This window comes from Panthera pardus, unplaced genomic scaffold (assembly GCF_024362965.1).
Source record: "Panthera pardus isolate Hobbes unplaced genomic scaffold, ASM2436296v1 HiC_scaffold_24, whole genome shotgun sequence".
NCBI classification, from domain to species: domain Eukaryota; kingdom Metazoa; phylum Chordata; class Mammalia; order Carnivora; family Felidae; genus Panthera; species Panthera pardus.
The window spans coordinates 7635738-7652150 of record NW_026526810.1 but is presented as its reverse complement, the minus strand read 5'-3'; the positions used below and the strand labels follow the sequence as shown (position 1 = coordinate 7652150).

The 16413-nt window shown below is 50.4% G+C and overlaps 1 protein-coding gene across 3 annotated transcripts; it reads right to left on the bottom strand.

Annotated features, from left to right (window-relative positions):
• Nucleotides 1-1436: 1436 nt before the first annotated feature.
• On the bottom strand, nucleotides 1437-16323 carry NR2F2 (nuclear receptor subfamily 2 group F member 2). 3 transcript variants are annotated; one of them, XM_019460147.2, is made up of 3 exons: nucleotides 15536-16323; nucleotides 7152-7679; nucleotides 1437-4335 (listed from the first exon to the last, which is right to left on the bottom strand). In XM_019460147.2, the coding sequence occupies exons 1-3, from the start codon at nucleotides 15576-15578 to the stop codon at nucleotides 4061-4063; spliced, it is 846 nt and encodes a 281-aa protein (XP_019315692.1). In that variant the 5' UTR covers nucleotides 15579-16323; the 3' UTR covers nucleotides 1437-4060. The 3 variants fall into 3 exon arrangements, with proteins under 3 accessions (XP_019315692.1, XP_019315691.1, XP_019315693.1); XM_019460146.2 differs by lacking the exon at nucleotides 15536-16323 and adding an exon at nucleotides 9270-10448; XM_019460148.2 differs by lacking the exon at nucleotides 15536-16323 and adding an exon at nucleotides 7844-8361.
• Between the last annotated feature and the right edge of the window lie 90 nt (nucleotides 16324-16413).

Below are 16413 nucleotides of genomic sequence, written 5' to 3'. Positions count from 1 at the left end.
AAGATGCTTTGAGGATAAGAGACTTTTGCTTTTTCTAATTTGGCTCTTGTTGGGAGGGGAGACATGAAATAAACTCTAATTACAAGGGGGGAGGGGAGCGAAGGGAGAAGGGGACACTGCGTTACCAATCTTTCCCCTACGAATTCTGCTGCTCTAATTACAGAACAATCGAGGGCCGCACTCACTCGCCAGCAAGAGTTTAAAAGAGGGTTTTCTGCCTGCAGATGCAATGGTCTTTGGTCGCCCCCCCCCACCTCTTTTTTTTTTTTTTTTTTCTTTTTTGGTAACCAATGTGTTTTCTATTACCCGGCCCTGCCGTGCCTGGCAGCCCGGCGCTCGCGGTGCAATGGGAGACGCCATGTTGGCTCAGCTCATAGGACCAAGTCAAAAGCGAGCTTCGAGGCAGAGTTTCACACGCTCGAGCTCCCCCTGACCGCCCCCCGCCCCCGCCCCCCGCCTGCCGCCGCTTCGTGCACATCCAGGGAGTGCAGCTCCGCGCGCCCGGCACCCCGGACTTTCCCGGGGCGCTGGCGGAATTCCGCCGCACGTAAGTGGGGGGCGGGGGCTGGGGGGGGGGCAGGCACTTTTCCGCAGCTGCTGCCAACTCCAGGCCCCCGTCCCTGCACGCCGGCCGGATGCGAACCCAGGCGTCTCCGCGGAACCAGCCCCGGACATCGCCCGCTAACTTTGAGCCCCAGCCCCTCGCGGCCCAGAGAGAGAACTAACGCTGCAAGGCCGAGGCAGGGCGACCGCGAGCCGAGCGAACGGGCTACGATCCTCCCCCCCCCCCTCCCCCCCCCCCCCCCCCCCCGCCTCCCACCACCACCCCCAGCTCAGTCTTTCCCCCAGGTTTGTTTGAAAGTGGCGAGAAGCAGCGATCGCCCCTCTCTCTCTCTCCTCGGACTATTGTTGCATTTCGCGTCTAACTGGGTTCTCTCACACCCCCGAGCGCCAAGAGGAGGAGGGGGAGCGGGTTGGGAAAAGAAATAAAGCGAGCTCAGATCAGATGGAGGAGAAAAAAAAAAAAAAAGAAAAAGAAACCAGCAAGGAAAAAGAGACACTTAAAGGGAAAGAGTCGCCATGTTTAGCAGCTTTTTTAAAGATCTCGTCAATTTCACACAGAACGCACTCGCTGGGTCCCAGCCCTCGTCTTTTGTCCAGTTCAGTTGCAGCAAAGATCTTTTGTTCTAACTCAGCGTGAAAAGAAAAACTTTCTTTAAATGCAATAAACTTAAACCAAACTCAAGACTCTAAACAGATCCTCCTCCGGCCACTCTAAACATATACAAGGGGTTTTGTTTTAACCCGTTTGAAAAATTTTGGGTCCTGTTTTTCTGCCTCGCAGACCCCCAAGCTCCTTGCTGAAACTTAAGAGTGAGAGAGAGATTTCCAATGACTAGAACACATGCTTAAAGCATAATAAAACAGGGACTGGCTTTTGCTTTGAAAATCATAAATTATAATTTAATGCCAATAATAATTTACAACAAATGGCTGTTTACAATAAACTAACACAAAACAAACAAGGAAAAGGGCCTGTGTTTTACTTATTAGAGAAACTTCACACACTCACATGGATAGCACTTGCAAGAGGAGAAAATAAACAGCAACCGACAAACCTGGAGCTAAAAAGGTCAGCGATATTCTGCCCTAAGAACGTACTTGTATTTCTGGATGTATATATCTACAGAAAGAAGCTGAGGGTCAGCTGGAGAACTCTGCTCAAATGCACACATCAGACAGATTTTTCTGGTCTACATGTATTGACTGGAACTGAGTATCAAAGTTTAATACACTTTACAAAATGATCCCCTTTCTTCCACCTGCCCTACCCACCCGCTTTTAAAATTGAACCACAACATGGGGAAGTATGGTGGGGGGTGGTGCTGGAAAGCCTCAATAAGAACAAAATTGCAAGCTCCCACACACTGAGCTTCCTCCAAACCAGGAAAAGAGAAAGAGGAAAAAATAAAAAACCTCCAAAACAAAATAGTCACTACTTCCAAATCAGCACACCCTGTAAAGTTTCCTTCCTTCTTTCTTTCTCTTCTTTTTCTTAATTTGGCTTCTAAGGACAAAGGATCCCAAGAGCAGTACAGATTGTATCTACACAATCCGAAATGTCAAAATGTCGATGTGTTTTTATGTACATAACTCCAGTGGAAAAGACTCCCTTGACCTGTGGTCATGCTCTCACAGAATGAACGTAAAGGGGGGGGAGGGGAAAGACAGGCCAGCGGCAAGTTATCATATATACACTAACAACAGACCCTTCAGCACTATAAGCTATATCACTGAATTTGAAATCCTCTCAACAACCAAGCTAGATGAGAACCACAGAGTATTTTTAAAAAATCACACCTACTTAAGGAAAAACTCACTGCAAACAACTGCCCTCTATTTACAATGCTGTGATTAGCTTGCTAGAACTGTCTTTTGCTGAACTGTCAGAAATGTACAAAACAGTATTTTTTTCTGATCATAAAATAGATACTGATCTCAAGATTTCTAATACTTTCCACAATACCTTCCCTAAGCAGGCACTTAAGTGTGACAAATATAAGGGCCTTTTTTTTTTTTCCTGGAAAATCCATTTTTAATTAAAAGGAGGATTAGGTGAATGGGGGTGGTTTACTATATCAGTATGGCACTTCCTAAACCATAGATAAACCATTAACTTCAGCTTCTCCCCCCCCACACACACCCAAATTAAACAGGCAAATAAATACACTAGTCCACCTTTGAACAAACTGAGGGGAGTAAACACATGAAAGCCCCCAGCCCGGCTCAGCGAGAGCTCACAGGGGCTCTTCTCGATGGAAAGACAGTGAGTGGGGACAGCCAAACAGATTTCAGATATCAAATAATATTTTAATTTCTGAATACTTTCAATTTTCCTTGGAATATAACACACAAAGACTCGACCAAACAGTTCAGTTATTATAACTTTTACAGTATACAGAAATGTTGCACTTAAAAAAAAAAAACCTTCAGTTTTTTTTTTAAAACACAAACTGTAAACTCTAAGATACTGAATCAATCACGTTACCTATAAGTGCCAACAGTGTTATTTTGTCATGCTGATTTCAATGGTATTTTTTAAAAAGGGAAAATATCAACAATTATAATACAAAGGGTTTGCAAATATACAAACAGATATAGGATTTTCATAACAATTCAAGAACTAAGCGGGACCCAATTCAAATTACAAAAGTTCACTTTTTATTCAAAACCTCAGCACGTGTCTTGGACACATTCCTTGGCTGCCAATAAATTCCACAGTTCATTCTCTTTCTTAAAATATTTTTAAAAAGCTAGGTTTGTCATGGTGTCTTTTTTTTGGGGGGGGGCAGGGTAGGGGAAGTTAAGTGTTGTGTGTGGTTCCTCCAGTTCTCAAATTAAAGAGTGCTCAACTTCACCTAAAATTTTTGGTCACCACTTGTAAGTGCGTTTCCATCACCTTTGAGTTGCCTTTTAAAGTTTTATGTCTTCCTATGGTATTTTCATGGACTCAGTTTTAATTCTTGCAGAACATATAGTTTAAGGATACACAGTTTTTAAGAAGCCAAGATTATATCAAAACTTATTATAGAACCACAGAATAAACTGGTTTGGAACCAGAAAAGTACAAAAAAGAACAGCTAGAGGTACATAGACACAGGACAATTAATAATTTGGAAAAAAAAAAAAAAGACTTACTTTCTCCATTCTGCTAATTTTCTCCCAATCTCCTTAAATGCACTTTTAGCAATATTTTTCAAAAATTTACCAAAAAAAGAAAAAGACTAATTTCCTTTTTATACAAAAATGATAAGTAGCAAGTTGTTCTGACCGACACAGGAGTTTTTTTTTTTTAATGCATTCTGTAAAAGTTCATTTGACAGTCTTTTTTTTTTTTTTTGAAATTCACAGTCCATTAAATTCTTCCCCTCTCTTCTTTTAGCAAACTTGTAACATCCTTTTATATCCTTTCTTAACAGAAGGAATTTAAGCAAACAAACCAGTCTTTTGCCTTTTCTTTCTCTCTGTTTCACTCCCCCTTCTTATTTTGATTTCTTATTTATTGAATTGCCATATACGGCCAGTTAAAACTGCTGCCGGACAGTAACATATCCCGGATGAGGGTTTCGATGGGGGTTTTACCTACCAAACGGACGAAAAACAATTGCTCTATGACTGAGGAGGAGACCGTGCGGAGGGAAGGGAGGCGAAGCAAAAGCTTTCCGAATCGCGTTGGTTGGTTGGGGTACTGGCTCCTAACGTACTCTTCCAAAGCACACTGGGACTTTTCCTGCAAGCTTTCCACATGGGCTACATCAGAGAGACCACAGGCATCTGGAAGAAAGTTTAAAACAAAAAAAAAAAGAAGAAGAAGGAGAAGGAGAAGAAGAAGAAGGATTCAGTCATCAGATTAAGAGGTTTGAAATGGGTCACATGAGGTGTGTGCTTTGTCAAACTGCCCCAACCGGAGTTGGAGCAAATGCCAGTATACTGAAAACTTGGATGGAGGGGAGGGGGGGGGGGTTGGAGAGCACGAGATGGTCCTGGGGGTATTTGCTTTAAAGTAAAACACAGCTCAGTGCACCGCAGGCTTTCACGCCACCAGAACTCAGGCTTGGTCCCTGGGAGGCCCAAGCAAAGTGCACTGGGTGAATCTGGCTCAAGTCAGTTGACGGACAGACAAACAGATGAAACCAAAACAGCCAGTGCTCCTCCCCCTCCTCCTCTGTAAATAAGAGTTTGGCTTATAATTATATATTGGGGGGGGGGGGTGGGGGTGGTGGTGGGAGAGGAGGGCCACAACCTGGCCCAGCCTCTAGTAATGGCGTCCACGACCCAGCCTCAGATTCTCCCCAAAGAGGGCGACTCATTTTTCTCCAGTCTTTGAAACTGATTTAAGTGGCCCTTTAAAACTGATCTTGTCAGTTTAGCCCTATTGAAGGGCAGCCATGCAAACTGTGATCTCTCTGTTCATTTGAGCTGTTTCTTTTCCCCCCTTTTCTTCTCTCTCCTTTTTTCTCCTACCCCCCTTTATTTATTTATTTATTTATTTATTTATTTATTTATTTATTTTAAAACCCACTTCCCTCCCAGAAGAAACCCCTCCCTGTTATCTTCAGGAAAACACTTTTCTCTTTGGGGTATGTGGAAATACAATAAGTGTCTTTGAAATGAGAGGCTTCTCAGTGAAGGCGGCGCAGGTTGTGACCTGACCTTTTTGGGCGCCCCAGACAAGACTTGGGGCTAACACATGCATACTGTGAATCCTTAAAACAGATACTTGAAAACAGCCGCCACTACCTCCAGCCCCCAGAACCAGAAGACACATGTAATTTTCTCATGTGTGTATCCAGGGACTCTGCATGTAAAGAATGCATAGGTGTCTGTGGTCAGGAATTAAAAGATCTGTCTGCATTGGACTCCCTCCCTTTGCATGGGTACACTGTGTGTCTCCCTACGAATCAGATAAGAGGGACCTTTATCTCTTTGTGAGGCGATCTGCATTCTCCACACAGGCCTCTGCATTTTGCAAATAGTAATAAATTAAACTCTTACGACAGTATCAGGCATTTCTTTCCTTGAAGAGACCAAGGGTAAGGCTAAGAGCTAACAATGATATGGAGAAATTAACAACACCCCCCCGACGTCTGGGATCCTTGGCTGGGTGGAGGGTTGTGGGCTGGGGGTGAAGGGGGCTATGGGGTTAGGGGAATATCCTGCCTGTACATTTGCATCAGGCAAATGTTCTAGTTATGACAGTTCCCCTGAGAAAAATACTCCAGATCCAAGCCTCTCTATACAGCTCTTCCTTGCCCAGACACTGCCCTTTAATTGATTACCTAAGGACTTTCAAAGGCAGAATTTGGGGTGGCTGTGGGGGGAGGTTATGTGTTAAAAAAAAAAAAAAACAAACCAGCAGCGTATAACAGACAGTGGGTTAAGGACTCAGAACCTGCAATCGATTGAGCTAATGACTTGGGTCCCCAGATTTCCTTCAAACAATAAGGAAGAGTCTGTGAATCTTTTTGTCTGCCACGAGAACTACCCAGCTCTCCGAGTGTCCTGGTTACAAGCTGTAAAAAACTGCAGTTCCTAGGTTCCAAGCCCCACAAACGTCCAAATGTTTGTAATTCTTAATTGGGAACCTCTTTCCCCCCCTCTCAGCCATGACAAAGGGATCAGCTGACAACTTAGAAAGAGAATGGAGAGGGGGTGATTTCCACCCACCTGGGATGTGCTGAACTCAGCCTGAAGGCAGCCAAAAGGCTCAGGTGTGGCCCAAAGTGGAAAGCCAGACACCTTCAGAAATCATTTGGCCTCAAGAGTTAATTAATATTAGATCTATTACTCACACAGGTTAAACTACATACAAACTAATTAGATTTCATAACGCAGTCAATGATGGTTTTATATCTCTGGCAACATTCATACCCAGCCCAAGTTGGCATACATTTTGGGTTGTCTGAAAATTGTCTGAAGTGTTTGCCTGGGCAGATCAAGCTAGAGGCCAGAGTCATCAACCCCTTGCAGACATCCTGGACAGTTATGATGCCCCCTTTCTTCCTCTTGCCCCCTTCCTGACAGCCTTCCTCCTCTCCTGGCAGTCTGCATTGTTTTAATAAGAATATGATTTTGAAAACTGCTGCCCTCAGGTTGGGTTTGCCTGGAGCTCCAGCTCCCACTGAGTTAGCAGGCAAACTTTTCCCCTGCAGGGGCAAACTTTTCCCCTGCAGAGATGATGCCAGGGCAGCTGCAGGGCCCAGAGGCATCTCCTGGAGACTCAGTCAGGGTGACAGAGAGAGCGCCCTGGGGCAGAGGAGGCTGCACAGGACCAGCCAGCCCAGGAGGCCTGGGCCAAGGGAGGGCACAGGAACACGCATGCCAGTCTGGCAGGCTTGAGAGGCTTCCCCGTGGCCCATTTTGAGAGCATGTGCCCTAAGGGACCTTCCCGAAGCCCCAGCCTTCCTCTCTTGTCCCCAGGACAGGCCTGGCGAGGCCCAGCAGCTCTACAAAGTCCCCACTCCAGGTTGCCCTCAACAGGCTGGCCTTTCCAGGGGGAGGCTGGGCTCACTCTGGGGACTCCCAAGTTCTCTGGGCCCTAACTCGGAGCTAGGAGTCCTTGGGCATGAGAGGGCAGGGCTCCTTCCTACCTGAGGTGAACAGGACTATGGCCTTGAGACAGCTGTACTCGGCGGAGTCGACGTGCAGCGCTTTGAGCTTCTCCACTTGCTCTTGGAAGATCCGTATGTGGTCCATAAAGGCGACCACTCGGTCGGCGGACATGGGTGAGGCGTGTAGGCCAGCGGCGGCCAGGAGCGGGGCGACGTGGAGAGGCATGGAGCACTGTGCCGCGTTCAGCACGAACAGCTCGCTCCAGGTGAGGCGAAGCAGGGCCACCTGGTCGGTGATCTGCAGGTCAGGGAAGAAGGGGATGTTCCGGGCCCACTCGACGGCGCTGAAGAGCATCCGCGCGGCCAGTTCGCAAATGTTCTCGATGCCCATGATGTTGTTGGGCTGCATGCACTGGCTGCCGAAGCGCGACGTGGGGTAGGGCTCGGCGCGCAGCAGCAGAGAAATATATCCGGACAGGTACGAGTGGCAGTTGAGAGGGTCCCCGTTGGTCAGCGCAAACTGCCCGTGGGTTGGCTGGGTGGGCGGCATCCTGCCCCTCTGCACCGCTGCGGGGAGGAAAGGAGACACCCCGCCGTTAATGACCAGCCTCGTCGGTCGCCCAGCTCCCCCGGCAGGGTCTGCCCCAGCCCGACCCCCGCCTGACCCAGAGCCCGCACCGCGCCCGAACAGGCAGGCCTGCCCCTCTCGCCAGCGCGCCAGGGCCACAGACCTGGAAGTCGCCGGGAGCCCGGCAGCACTCCACTCAAGCCACCACCCAGGCAAGCTCTGGCGGCCAGAGCGGCACACTTGCCTCCGAGGCCCGCTCGGGGCTGGGCCGCCGAGGACCCAGAATTGGCCGCTTTGCCTCGGGGTCCCCGGCACTGTGGGCGGGATGGAGCATTCTGGGGGCATCTTTCTTCTTTACTGCTAAACAGCTGATATTTCTTATTGATTGGAGGAGAGGGAGCGGGAGGGGCGAGTCTGGGGGGGAGGGTGAGACGCTTTTGCAAAAGACACAAGGGTTCACCCCAGACGGCCTGCGGCCACCGTGCCACGACTCTCCCCCCAACCCGGCAGCCCCAGCCCCAGCCCGGCGGGGAGCCCCCCGGTGAGAGAAGAGCAGAGAGCCGAGGTCTGGCGGCAGCCTGATCAGTGTGCTCGAAGAAAGAGAGACGGAGGGAGAGGGCGGAGAGAGAGGCCGGCCGAGGCGAGAGGAAGCCGGGGAGAGGCGGGGAGCAGGCGGCCGGCGCCGGCGCAGCCCGGGTAGGGCCCGAGACGGCCGGGGAAAGCTGGCGAGGCTCGGGCTCAGGCTGTTATCTGACGCCGGACCGGGAGAGTCGCTCTCGCAGAAACACAAAGAAAGCCCGGCGTTCGCTCGCCCAAGCCCGGAGCCCGCGCCCGGCGCCGAGCGCGCCATTGGCCGAGCACAGCTCGCGGCGCTCGGCGAATTTCATATCACAAAGACCCAACTCGCGCAGAGCGAAAGCAGCCGCCGAGGGCCCCTCGCCCACCCGTCCCTACTCCTATCGCGCTCTCCTCCTTTCAAAAGTGAAAGGAAAAAAGAAAACAGAGGTATTTTTTTTTTTTTTAGCAGAATGTTAATCCACGGAGGGTCACATGAGCGCTGCCCGGGCGGCAGCGTTAATACGGCGAAGTGCATAAAATTGCCATTTGTAATTTGAACCTCCTGTACAAAAGTACAATCTCAGGTTGGTTTTTTTTTTTTTTTTTGAGAGGGTGGGGGCTGGGGAAAGGGGTGGGGAGGAGGGACATATGTTGAACATGCAGGAAAAACAAGGGGGAGAGAGGGAGAAATCGAGAGGAAAGACGGAGAAGTAAACCAGGCTTTTAAAACAACAACAGACAACACCCCATCCCTCGCAGAAAGGCGAACTCGAATGAACTCGCAATCAATGCAAAGAAAATGAAACAGCCCGAAGAGAAAGTAGAGGAGGAAATCAGTCGGCCAAAGCATGCGGATTTGGGGGGTCTGGGTTCCAGTGCAGAACTTGCTTCTAGTATAAAACCCCTTTCAGCTGCAATACGAAGAGAAGAGCTTGGGGCTTCTGCGTCCTTACCCAGAGCAGGCTAGCCAAACGCACCCAGGGCCCCGGGACCCCAGGCGAGGGTGGGGGGGAGAAATGAGAGGCCGATACCTTCCCGTCTCATGCCCACTTTGAGGCACTTTTTGAGGCGGCAGTACTGGCACTGGTTGCGGTGGTGCTGGTCGATGGGACAGTTCCGGTTGGCGCGGCACGTGTAGCTCAGGTTCCTCCGCACGCTGCGCTTGAAGAAGCTCTTGCAGCCCTCGCACGTGAACTGGCCGTAGTGCTTGCCGCTCGACTTGTCCCCGCACACCACGCACTCGATGTGCTGCTGCTGCTGCTGTTTGTCGCCGCCGGGGCCGCCAGGGCCGCCCTGGCCACCGGCCGCCGTCTGGGCCGGCGTGCTGGCCGGGCCCCCTTGGCCCGGCGTCTGTGGCGTGTGCGGGGCGCCGGGCGGCGGGCCGGGCACAGGCGGCGCCTGCGAGGCCTGGCTGCCCTGCGAGCCGGGCACCTCGTCCTGGGGGTCGCGCCACGTGCTGACTACCATTGCCATATCTATGGGGGCCGCGTCCGGACTTCCTGCTCCCCTGGCTGCGGGCGGCGGCGGCTCCCGGGTCTCGGGCTCCGGCGCGCCGCCTTTTGTGTGTGCGAGGGTGCGAGAGGGCGCGGGAGGGCGCCCCGGGTGGCTCGGGGGCTGGTTGGTTGAGGTTGGTTAGTTTTTCCTTTTTTGTTTCTGCTTTTGCAAAGTTTTGTCGATTGCTTGTCTGGCCCGGTGTGTTTGTTTTGTTTGTTTCCCTCGGCTCAGCTTTGTTGGTTTCGGGGGGCTTTCGGCCCGGAGGGGAGGGGAAGGGGCCAGGGGAGAGAGAGTGGGAGCAGAACGTGGAGAGAGAGGGAGGGGAGGGAGAGCTGCAAGTCGATTGTCTGGCTTCAAGACAGAAGTAGGAGGCAAAAAAAAAAAAAAAAAAAAAATCTCTCCAAAGATCTCGCTCGCTCTCACTCTCTCCCTCCCTCTCTCGTTCACTCTCTCGCTCTCAGAGCTGGTGCGCCGAGGAGTTGGAGTAGGAGGAGGAAGAGGAGGAGGAAGAGGAGGAGGAGGAGGAGGAGGAGGAGAGGCGACTGTCCGGGGGCCAAGTCCAGGGCAGCCCACAGTCAGCCATTCAGGAAAGCCATCGAAATCAGGAGGACTGGGAGAGCGGAGGCGCCGGTCGCGGGCGCGCCCAGAGAGCCGGGCAGGCCGGGGCGGAGGCCGGCGGCCCGCGGAGTGGCCGGAGCGCTGCCCGGGTCCGGGGGAATCAGCATGAAAGTGGTCCGCGTCGGGCGCTGCGCGGCGTCGTCCTGGCGCTGGGCCGCCGCCGCCGCCTGCCACGGGCGCCCGGCGCGCGCCTCGCTCGCTCTGGCCGCCGCCGCCCGCTTTCGCCGGATGGAGGCCGCTCGCCGCTCCCTGCGGGCCGCCCGGGCCGCCGCCGCCGCCGGAGCCGCCGCCGCCGCCGCCGAAGCCGCCGGGTCGGGCCCGGAGCCGCCGCGTCTAGCGCCGCCGCCGCCGCTGAAGCCGCTGCTGCCGCTGCTGCCGCCGCCGGAGCCGCTGCTGCTGCTGCTGCCGCCGCCGCCTCACACACATAGGGAAAGAGTCAACTCGCCGGCGGCGGGGGAGAAATGATAAAAGAGAGAGAGGAGGGCAGATCACCACCTAGAAGCACATCCTTCGTGCGCAGAGGGGGGAGAAAAAGACGGAGAGAAAGAATGAAAGAAGGGAAAAAAAGGCAGCACGGCACCCGGAGAAAGGAGGCAACTCGGGGAGAGGAGGAGGAGGAGAAGAAAACACACACGCGCGCACGCACACACACACCGCGGAGAGAAAAGAACAGAGAATCAAAGTGATCAAATATGCTAAAAAGGGGGGCGCGGGAGGGAATGCGATTTATAGGCGCCGGGGCTGGCAGAAGTGGCTTCTCCGCGATCAGCTCACTGAGCTCTCTATATAGTGAACTTTGACACGACTGCTGCAACTTAGCGCACGTTGCCATGGTGACGGCGCGCCTTATAAGGCAGCAGCCGGGGTTGGCCTGGCCAGGCGCGCGCGCGCCGCCCCCTCGTCGTCATTGGCCGGAGCGCGGCGGCCCCGCCATGGCGGCCGCGGGCTCAGCCCGGTCCTAGCGCGAGCGGCTTCGCGGCCGCGGCGCGGGGCGCGCGGGGGGCCAAGGGGGGCGGGGAGGGGGCGGCCGCGCCGCCACCACCGCCGGGCGGGGGATGGGCCCGGGCCGGCCCCGGGCACGCGGCCCCCGAGCTCTCCGCACCCCGCACCGGAGGTTTCCGCCCCAGCGGGGAGAGGAGCGCGGCGCGCACACACAACGCCTCTTAAAGGCTCCGCGAGAGGCTTTGGATGGAATCGAGGACTTCGCCTCCCGCAACTTGGCGATGCCACGAAATCCGTCGCTCGCGCACCACCCGGGACTCCCGGCGCATCTTTGTGCCCACAGTGCCAGAGAAAGAGAAAAGTTCCCCGGTTTCTTTGCAGAGGGGTAGTGGGTGGGGGTCAGGATAGGTGCCGAGAACCGAGCTTGGAGGCATTTTGCAAACGAAACATTTGGTCAGATCCGGGTGACGGTAGACCCTTCTCTTAAGCAACTCTGATCACTTGCTTGGTTTTGTGGCTTGATAGACTTTTTTTTTTTTTTTTTTCCTTTTTAGAGGGAAAAAAGAAAGAAGCCATTTGGTATCTCTCTTTTCCTTGCAGGGTTAACATTTCACAGGTATGTGGCCTGACATTTTAATTGCTCAAATGAAACATCTCGGATGCTGAGAAGCACAAGTAGACTTCATCTCATTGTCATGACGCAATTAAAATCAATTTTCCTCAACTTCATCCTCTCTCATTAGTTGTAGCTAACTCACAAGCCAACGTCCTGCCACACTACCCAGTCGTGGAGAGAGGTGAATAGACCGTTCTGTCCGCTGATGGACGAGCGGAGGCAGCCTCCCAGCCTCCTAGCCTCCCCTGTGCATACCCTCTGTACATACATGTAAGCGCACATGTATCAGATGCATATTTGTCAATGTACACAGACAAAGACTTCAGCGCCTATGCTTCTAGGTCATGGAACAGTTGAGGACGAACTTCATTGTTCCTCAGGTTCCTTTTAGGCATCCATTGAGTCATTAAAACACGACCAGCGATTCTGCTCCAGATTGGAAATAATACCAAGCACAACTCACAGGAACCACACACAAGCCACAGGCCACCTCAAGAGATTCACTGCAATAAGAACAACTTCATAGCCTATGCCAGTCTGCTTCAATGTGCTAAAATCATCAACATGGATGTGTCTCTGAACTCCAGGGCGTTTGGCTTTAAACATCACACATCTAGAGTTGGCCCCACGGAACACACTGTATTTCAGGGCAGGCACCTTTCGGTATGATCATGAGAAGTTCATTATGATTGTTCAACGTTTAGAAAACAAAATTTTGACAGCATCGCACACATTTTGCCCCAAGAAAAACTGTAAAGTTGGAAGCCAACCAGGTTTATGAACAGTTGAAATATTTTACATCAACCACGCTGAGTTTCAGGAAACATGAACACATATGAAGAGTAAAGTAATGACCCCAGGAAAGCATCCTTGATAGTGCAAAAAATGGACGAGATGAAAGGTGTAAAAAAAACCAACCATAGACCACACATACGATTGACCTGTGCTGGTGTGTGCTCTTTGCATTCAATAAATACCCTTTACCCACAGGCAGAATACAAGGTAGGTACTAAGTGAAGATATAGGCAGACAGGGGCTAGTTTTTAGGAGAGGAGAAACCCTCTTTACACTTCCTTGCTGAAACCTTCTTAGTCCTCACCCTTTCTCCGCTGAAATCACGTATTTCACTAAAGCTGCAGGTGCTGGGATTATTTGAAAGTTGTAAAAAAAAAAAAAAAAAAAAAACCAACTACAGTGGACACTGAACTATCATAAACCTGGTGTACAATGAGATTGCCACAGAGAAGGCAGGCTGAGAATTTCAGGTTGATTAGAGACACAATATCACTTTCTCTTAAAGAGGACAGAAGGATGGAAAAGAAATCATTTCAAAGGTTTTTTTTTTTCCCCCCTTTCAACTCCTATGATTCAAGGGATTGCCTAATGCTACAAATGTCAGTAGATTAGGGGCAATCTCAGCAGAGATGTGGTGGGGCTGGGATGAGACAGGAAATCTAATGGACATACCCATCTCAATTTAATAGAAGAGAATAATTGATTGTAGGGAAATCTTAATCTTGCCTCTTGAGTGCAGACACTTCCATAGCAAGATCACCTTTTACAGACATGCAGTGGGAAATTTCTGAAAAGCAACAGCTTCCACAGGGCACTTAGAGATTTTTGGTGTTTGAAGTATGCTCTGCTCTGATGGACTTAGATTTAAAATGAAGAATTTCCCAACCTCCTACAAAACTGGAGCCTGCCACAGCACACGACCACAGGCTTCCCATGAAGTCAGACGTGTTTCACTCTGTATTTTAGATTCATTCAGTTATGGGGATGCTATTAGAAATTCAAAACAATAAATAAATGACCATATCAATTGTAGTTAATTTTACTGCATATAAGAAGAGAAAGGACTGCAGACTGAGAAAAAAAAAAAGGAGGGGAGAATATTTTCAAATGCCTTCTTCAGAGATGCTCATTTCCCTTGAATAAAACAGCTCTAAGACTAAAAGAGAAATATCAATATGTCGTTACTGTTCAAAAAAAAAAAAAAATCCAGCCCAGTCTTTTATTGCAGATGTAAATTTATTTTAATGAGGGGAATGGCAAGCTTTAATTTGGCTGGAGAAAGTTGGAAAAACATTTGTTTTACTCTGGTGGAAAAAAAAAAAAAGTAAAGCAAACCCACCCAGGAATATGATTTTCTTGCAGCAAGTGGCCTGATGGCTGTCATTCTCCCCAAATGAAATCACAATATGAATACAGACCCCAGCAAATGCCGAGTTTAACTCTGAACTCGGTAGAAACCAGTTCTGTCCACCAGGATTCATTGAATTCCTCCTTTCCCTCAATCTAGTTCGTGTGTGTTTTTTCTCTTCCACCACACTGGAGCTCCATGAATAGGGAAAGGGGTTTCCATTGTGTCCCTCTGAACTTCCAAGTCAATGCAATTTTTAACCACTGGCTTGTGGTACTTTGAAAATCACCAGGGGCTGTCAGAGTTGGGTCCTCTGAAAAATTTACAGTGCTAAATCAGAGCATATGCTGGGAGGGAAAAAAATTGCTTAACATTGGAGCAAGTACAGTATCTGTCTGCCCCCTAGTGTAAGAGTCCTCGCTGCCTAAAATTCAACTTTAAAAGAAAAGGAGCTCTTAAAGGGAAACGACTTGGAGCTCACGTAGGCATACGAGAATGAAACTTCTGTACATTTTAATCTGAATAATTCTTCAGGATTTAAAATTAATTGGCTCTAGCTTGGTTGGACCGGACTCGGATCTCGCCACCGCTGCGTTTCCCGAGTCACTGGCGGGGAGAGGTGATCTTCTTTTTTTTTTTTTTTTTCCTCCCTGAACTGGGTTTATGTGCGTCCCCCTCACCCCCTCCTCTCTTTTTCTTTCTCTGTCTCTGTCGTCTCTCTCGCTGGCTTTTTAAAAATGAGGAACCGTTCCTTGAATGTTCTGGACAGAGCACAGAATTGCTTCTTAAGTCAGCCCGACGCGGTTGCAATAGACAGCCAAAAGGTAAACGTTTGCCTGAAATCCGCACGCCAGTTCCGCCACCCCGCCCGATGGTGAGTACCCTTCTCGTTGCGATTCTCCTCCTAGCTTTAACCGAGCGCTTGCCTCCCCGAGCCGCGGCCGAGGGCGCCGGGCAGGACTTTCCTCCCTCCCTGCCTGGCTGGCTGTCAGTTGCACAAGGTTGCAAAATGAAGCGCAGAGGCAAATCGAACAGTAAATGCTGATACGTAGAGCGAGCCTCGCAGCTCCTTTGCTAGAAAACCGAGTCGTCTGTTGCTTGGAAAAACACGCTTATAGGACTGGCTTTTTTAGTTTGCTCTCTGGAAGGAAAGGAGTTTGAGGAGACAGGACGAGGCGATGGGGAGGCACGGCAGTCTTTACGCTTCGGTTTAATCATATTTTGGCAGCTTTGCAATTGTATTTTCCCCCCCTCTTCCCCCCTCCACCACCTCCCCTATCACACACATGTAATAAAATATGGCAATGCATTGAATTGACTGTCCCCCCCCCCCCAAACCCCTGAAACCACAGTCCTAGGCATTTCAGACACGTTAGCAAACCGATTTTTTGAAAAGCCCCAAGTCACCCCCAGCCCCACACAGCACAAGGAGAAAAGTGAGAAAGGAGAGAGAGAGAGAGAAAAAATACTGTAAGTAAACATACCAAAACCATATTTGCCTTGTTCAAGGTCCCAAACCGCTTGCATCTTCCTTCTAAACTGGAATAACTCTCCTTTAGTTTGGCGGGTGAAATAAACGCTTTGTTGGCCCCCTGAAAAGATGTGTCTTTGATAATTAAAGAGAATCTCCTCCTCGGTGTTTATCTAAGCGATTGTGCAAACTGATAAAAAGTAGGCACTAGCCTGCAGGGAAAAAGAGGAAAGGTGAAGGGAGAGACCTTCCACCTCAAGGAAGTGCTTCCCCATGTATTAGGCGTTCTCAGCCTTGGAAAGCCCTGCACACTAACTTTAGAGAGACGAGGTTTCAGGGAGCTTTGTACATAGCTGCTGAGGAATGCGAGCCTCGCCTTTAAGAAAAAAAACCCCAAACCGTAGGTAGGAGATGTCTGGAGTGATCCTTGTCTCTCATCTCATTCCTTAGAAGGAAGAGTGCGTTGTTACACCTTGTTTGGGGCTGGAAAGACGAGACTTTAAAAACACCCGTCCAATTGAAAAAAATCTCCCAACTTAATGAGTTTAGTCGGAGGCTGGAGCAAACGGCTCAGCCTCGGCGGAAAACCGCCAGCAACTATAGGCGATATTGCAAAGCAAGACGACCCGAGGCACAGCCAAATTCCACTGTTTGGGGTCGAGAGGGATGGAGGCTAATCCTAAAGCAAGTTGGAAAAAAACAGAGGTGGGAGAGGAGGGGGAAAAAGCAGCCTCCTAGCAGACTGGCAGACAGGCTCCCCTCACCCTGGATCAAAGATAGAACTTGAAGCAGGAGGGCAACATTTTTCCTAGGAATCCGTTGGAATCCTCATTTTCTACTTTTAACTCATGTCCCCCCAAGTGATTTTTCCCACTCCCCTGCAGAGCCGTG

What these genes read in the sequence shown, in the direction of transcription:
- NR2F2 (XM_019460146.2), bottom strand. Translation starts at nt 9,711, where the DNA reads ATGGCAATGGTAGTCAGCACGTGGCGCGACCCCCAGGACGAGGTGCCC. An exon ending in AGTGGGCATGAGACGGGAAG is followed by an intron (nt 7,680 to 9,269) that starts GTATCGGCCTCT and finishes TCCTCCCCGCAG; the next exon opens with CGGTGCAGAGGGGCAGGATG. An exon ending in CATAGTCCTGTTCACCTCAG is followed by an intron (nt 4,336 to 7,151) that starts GTAGGAAGGAGC and finishes ACTTTCTTCCAG; the next exon opens with ATGCCTGTGGTCTCTCTGAT.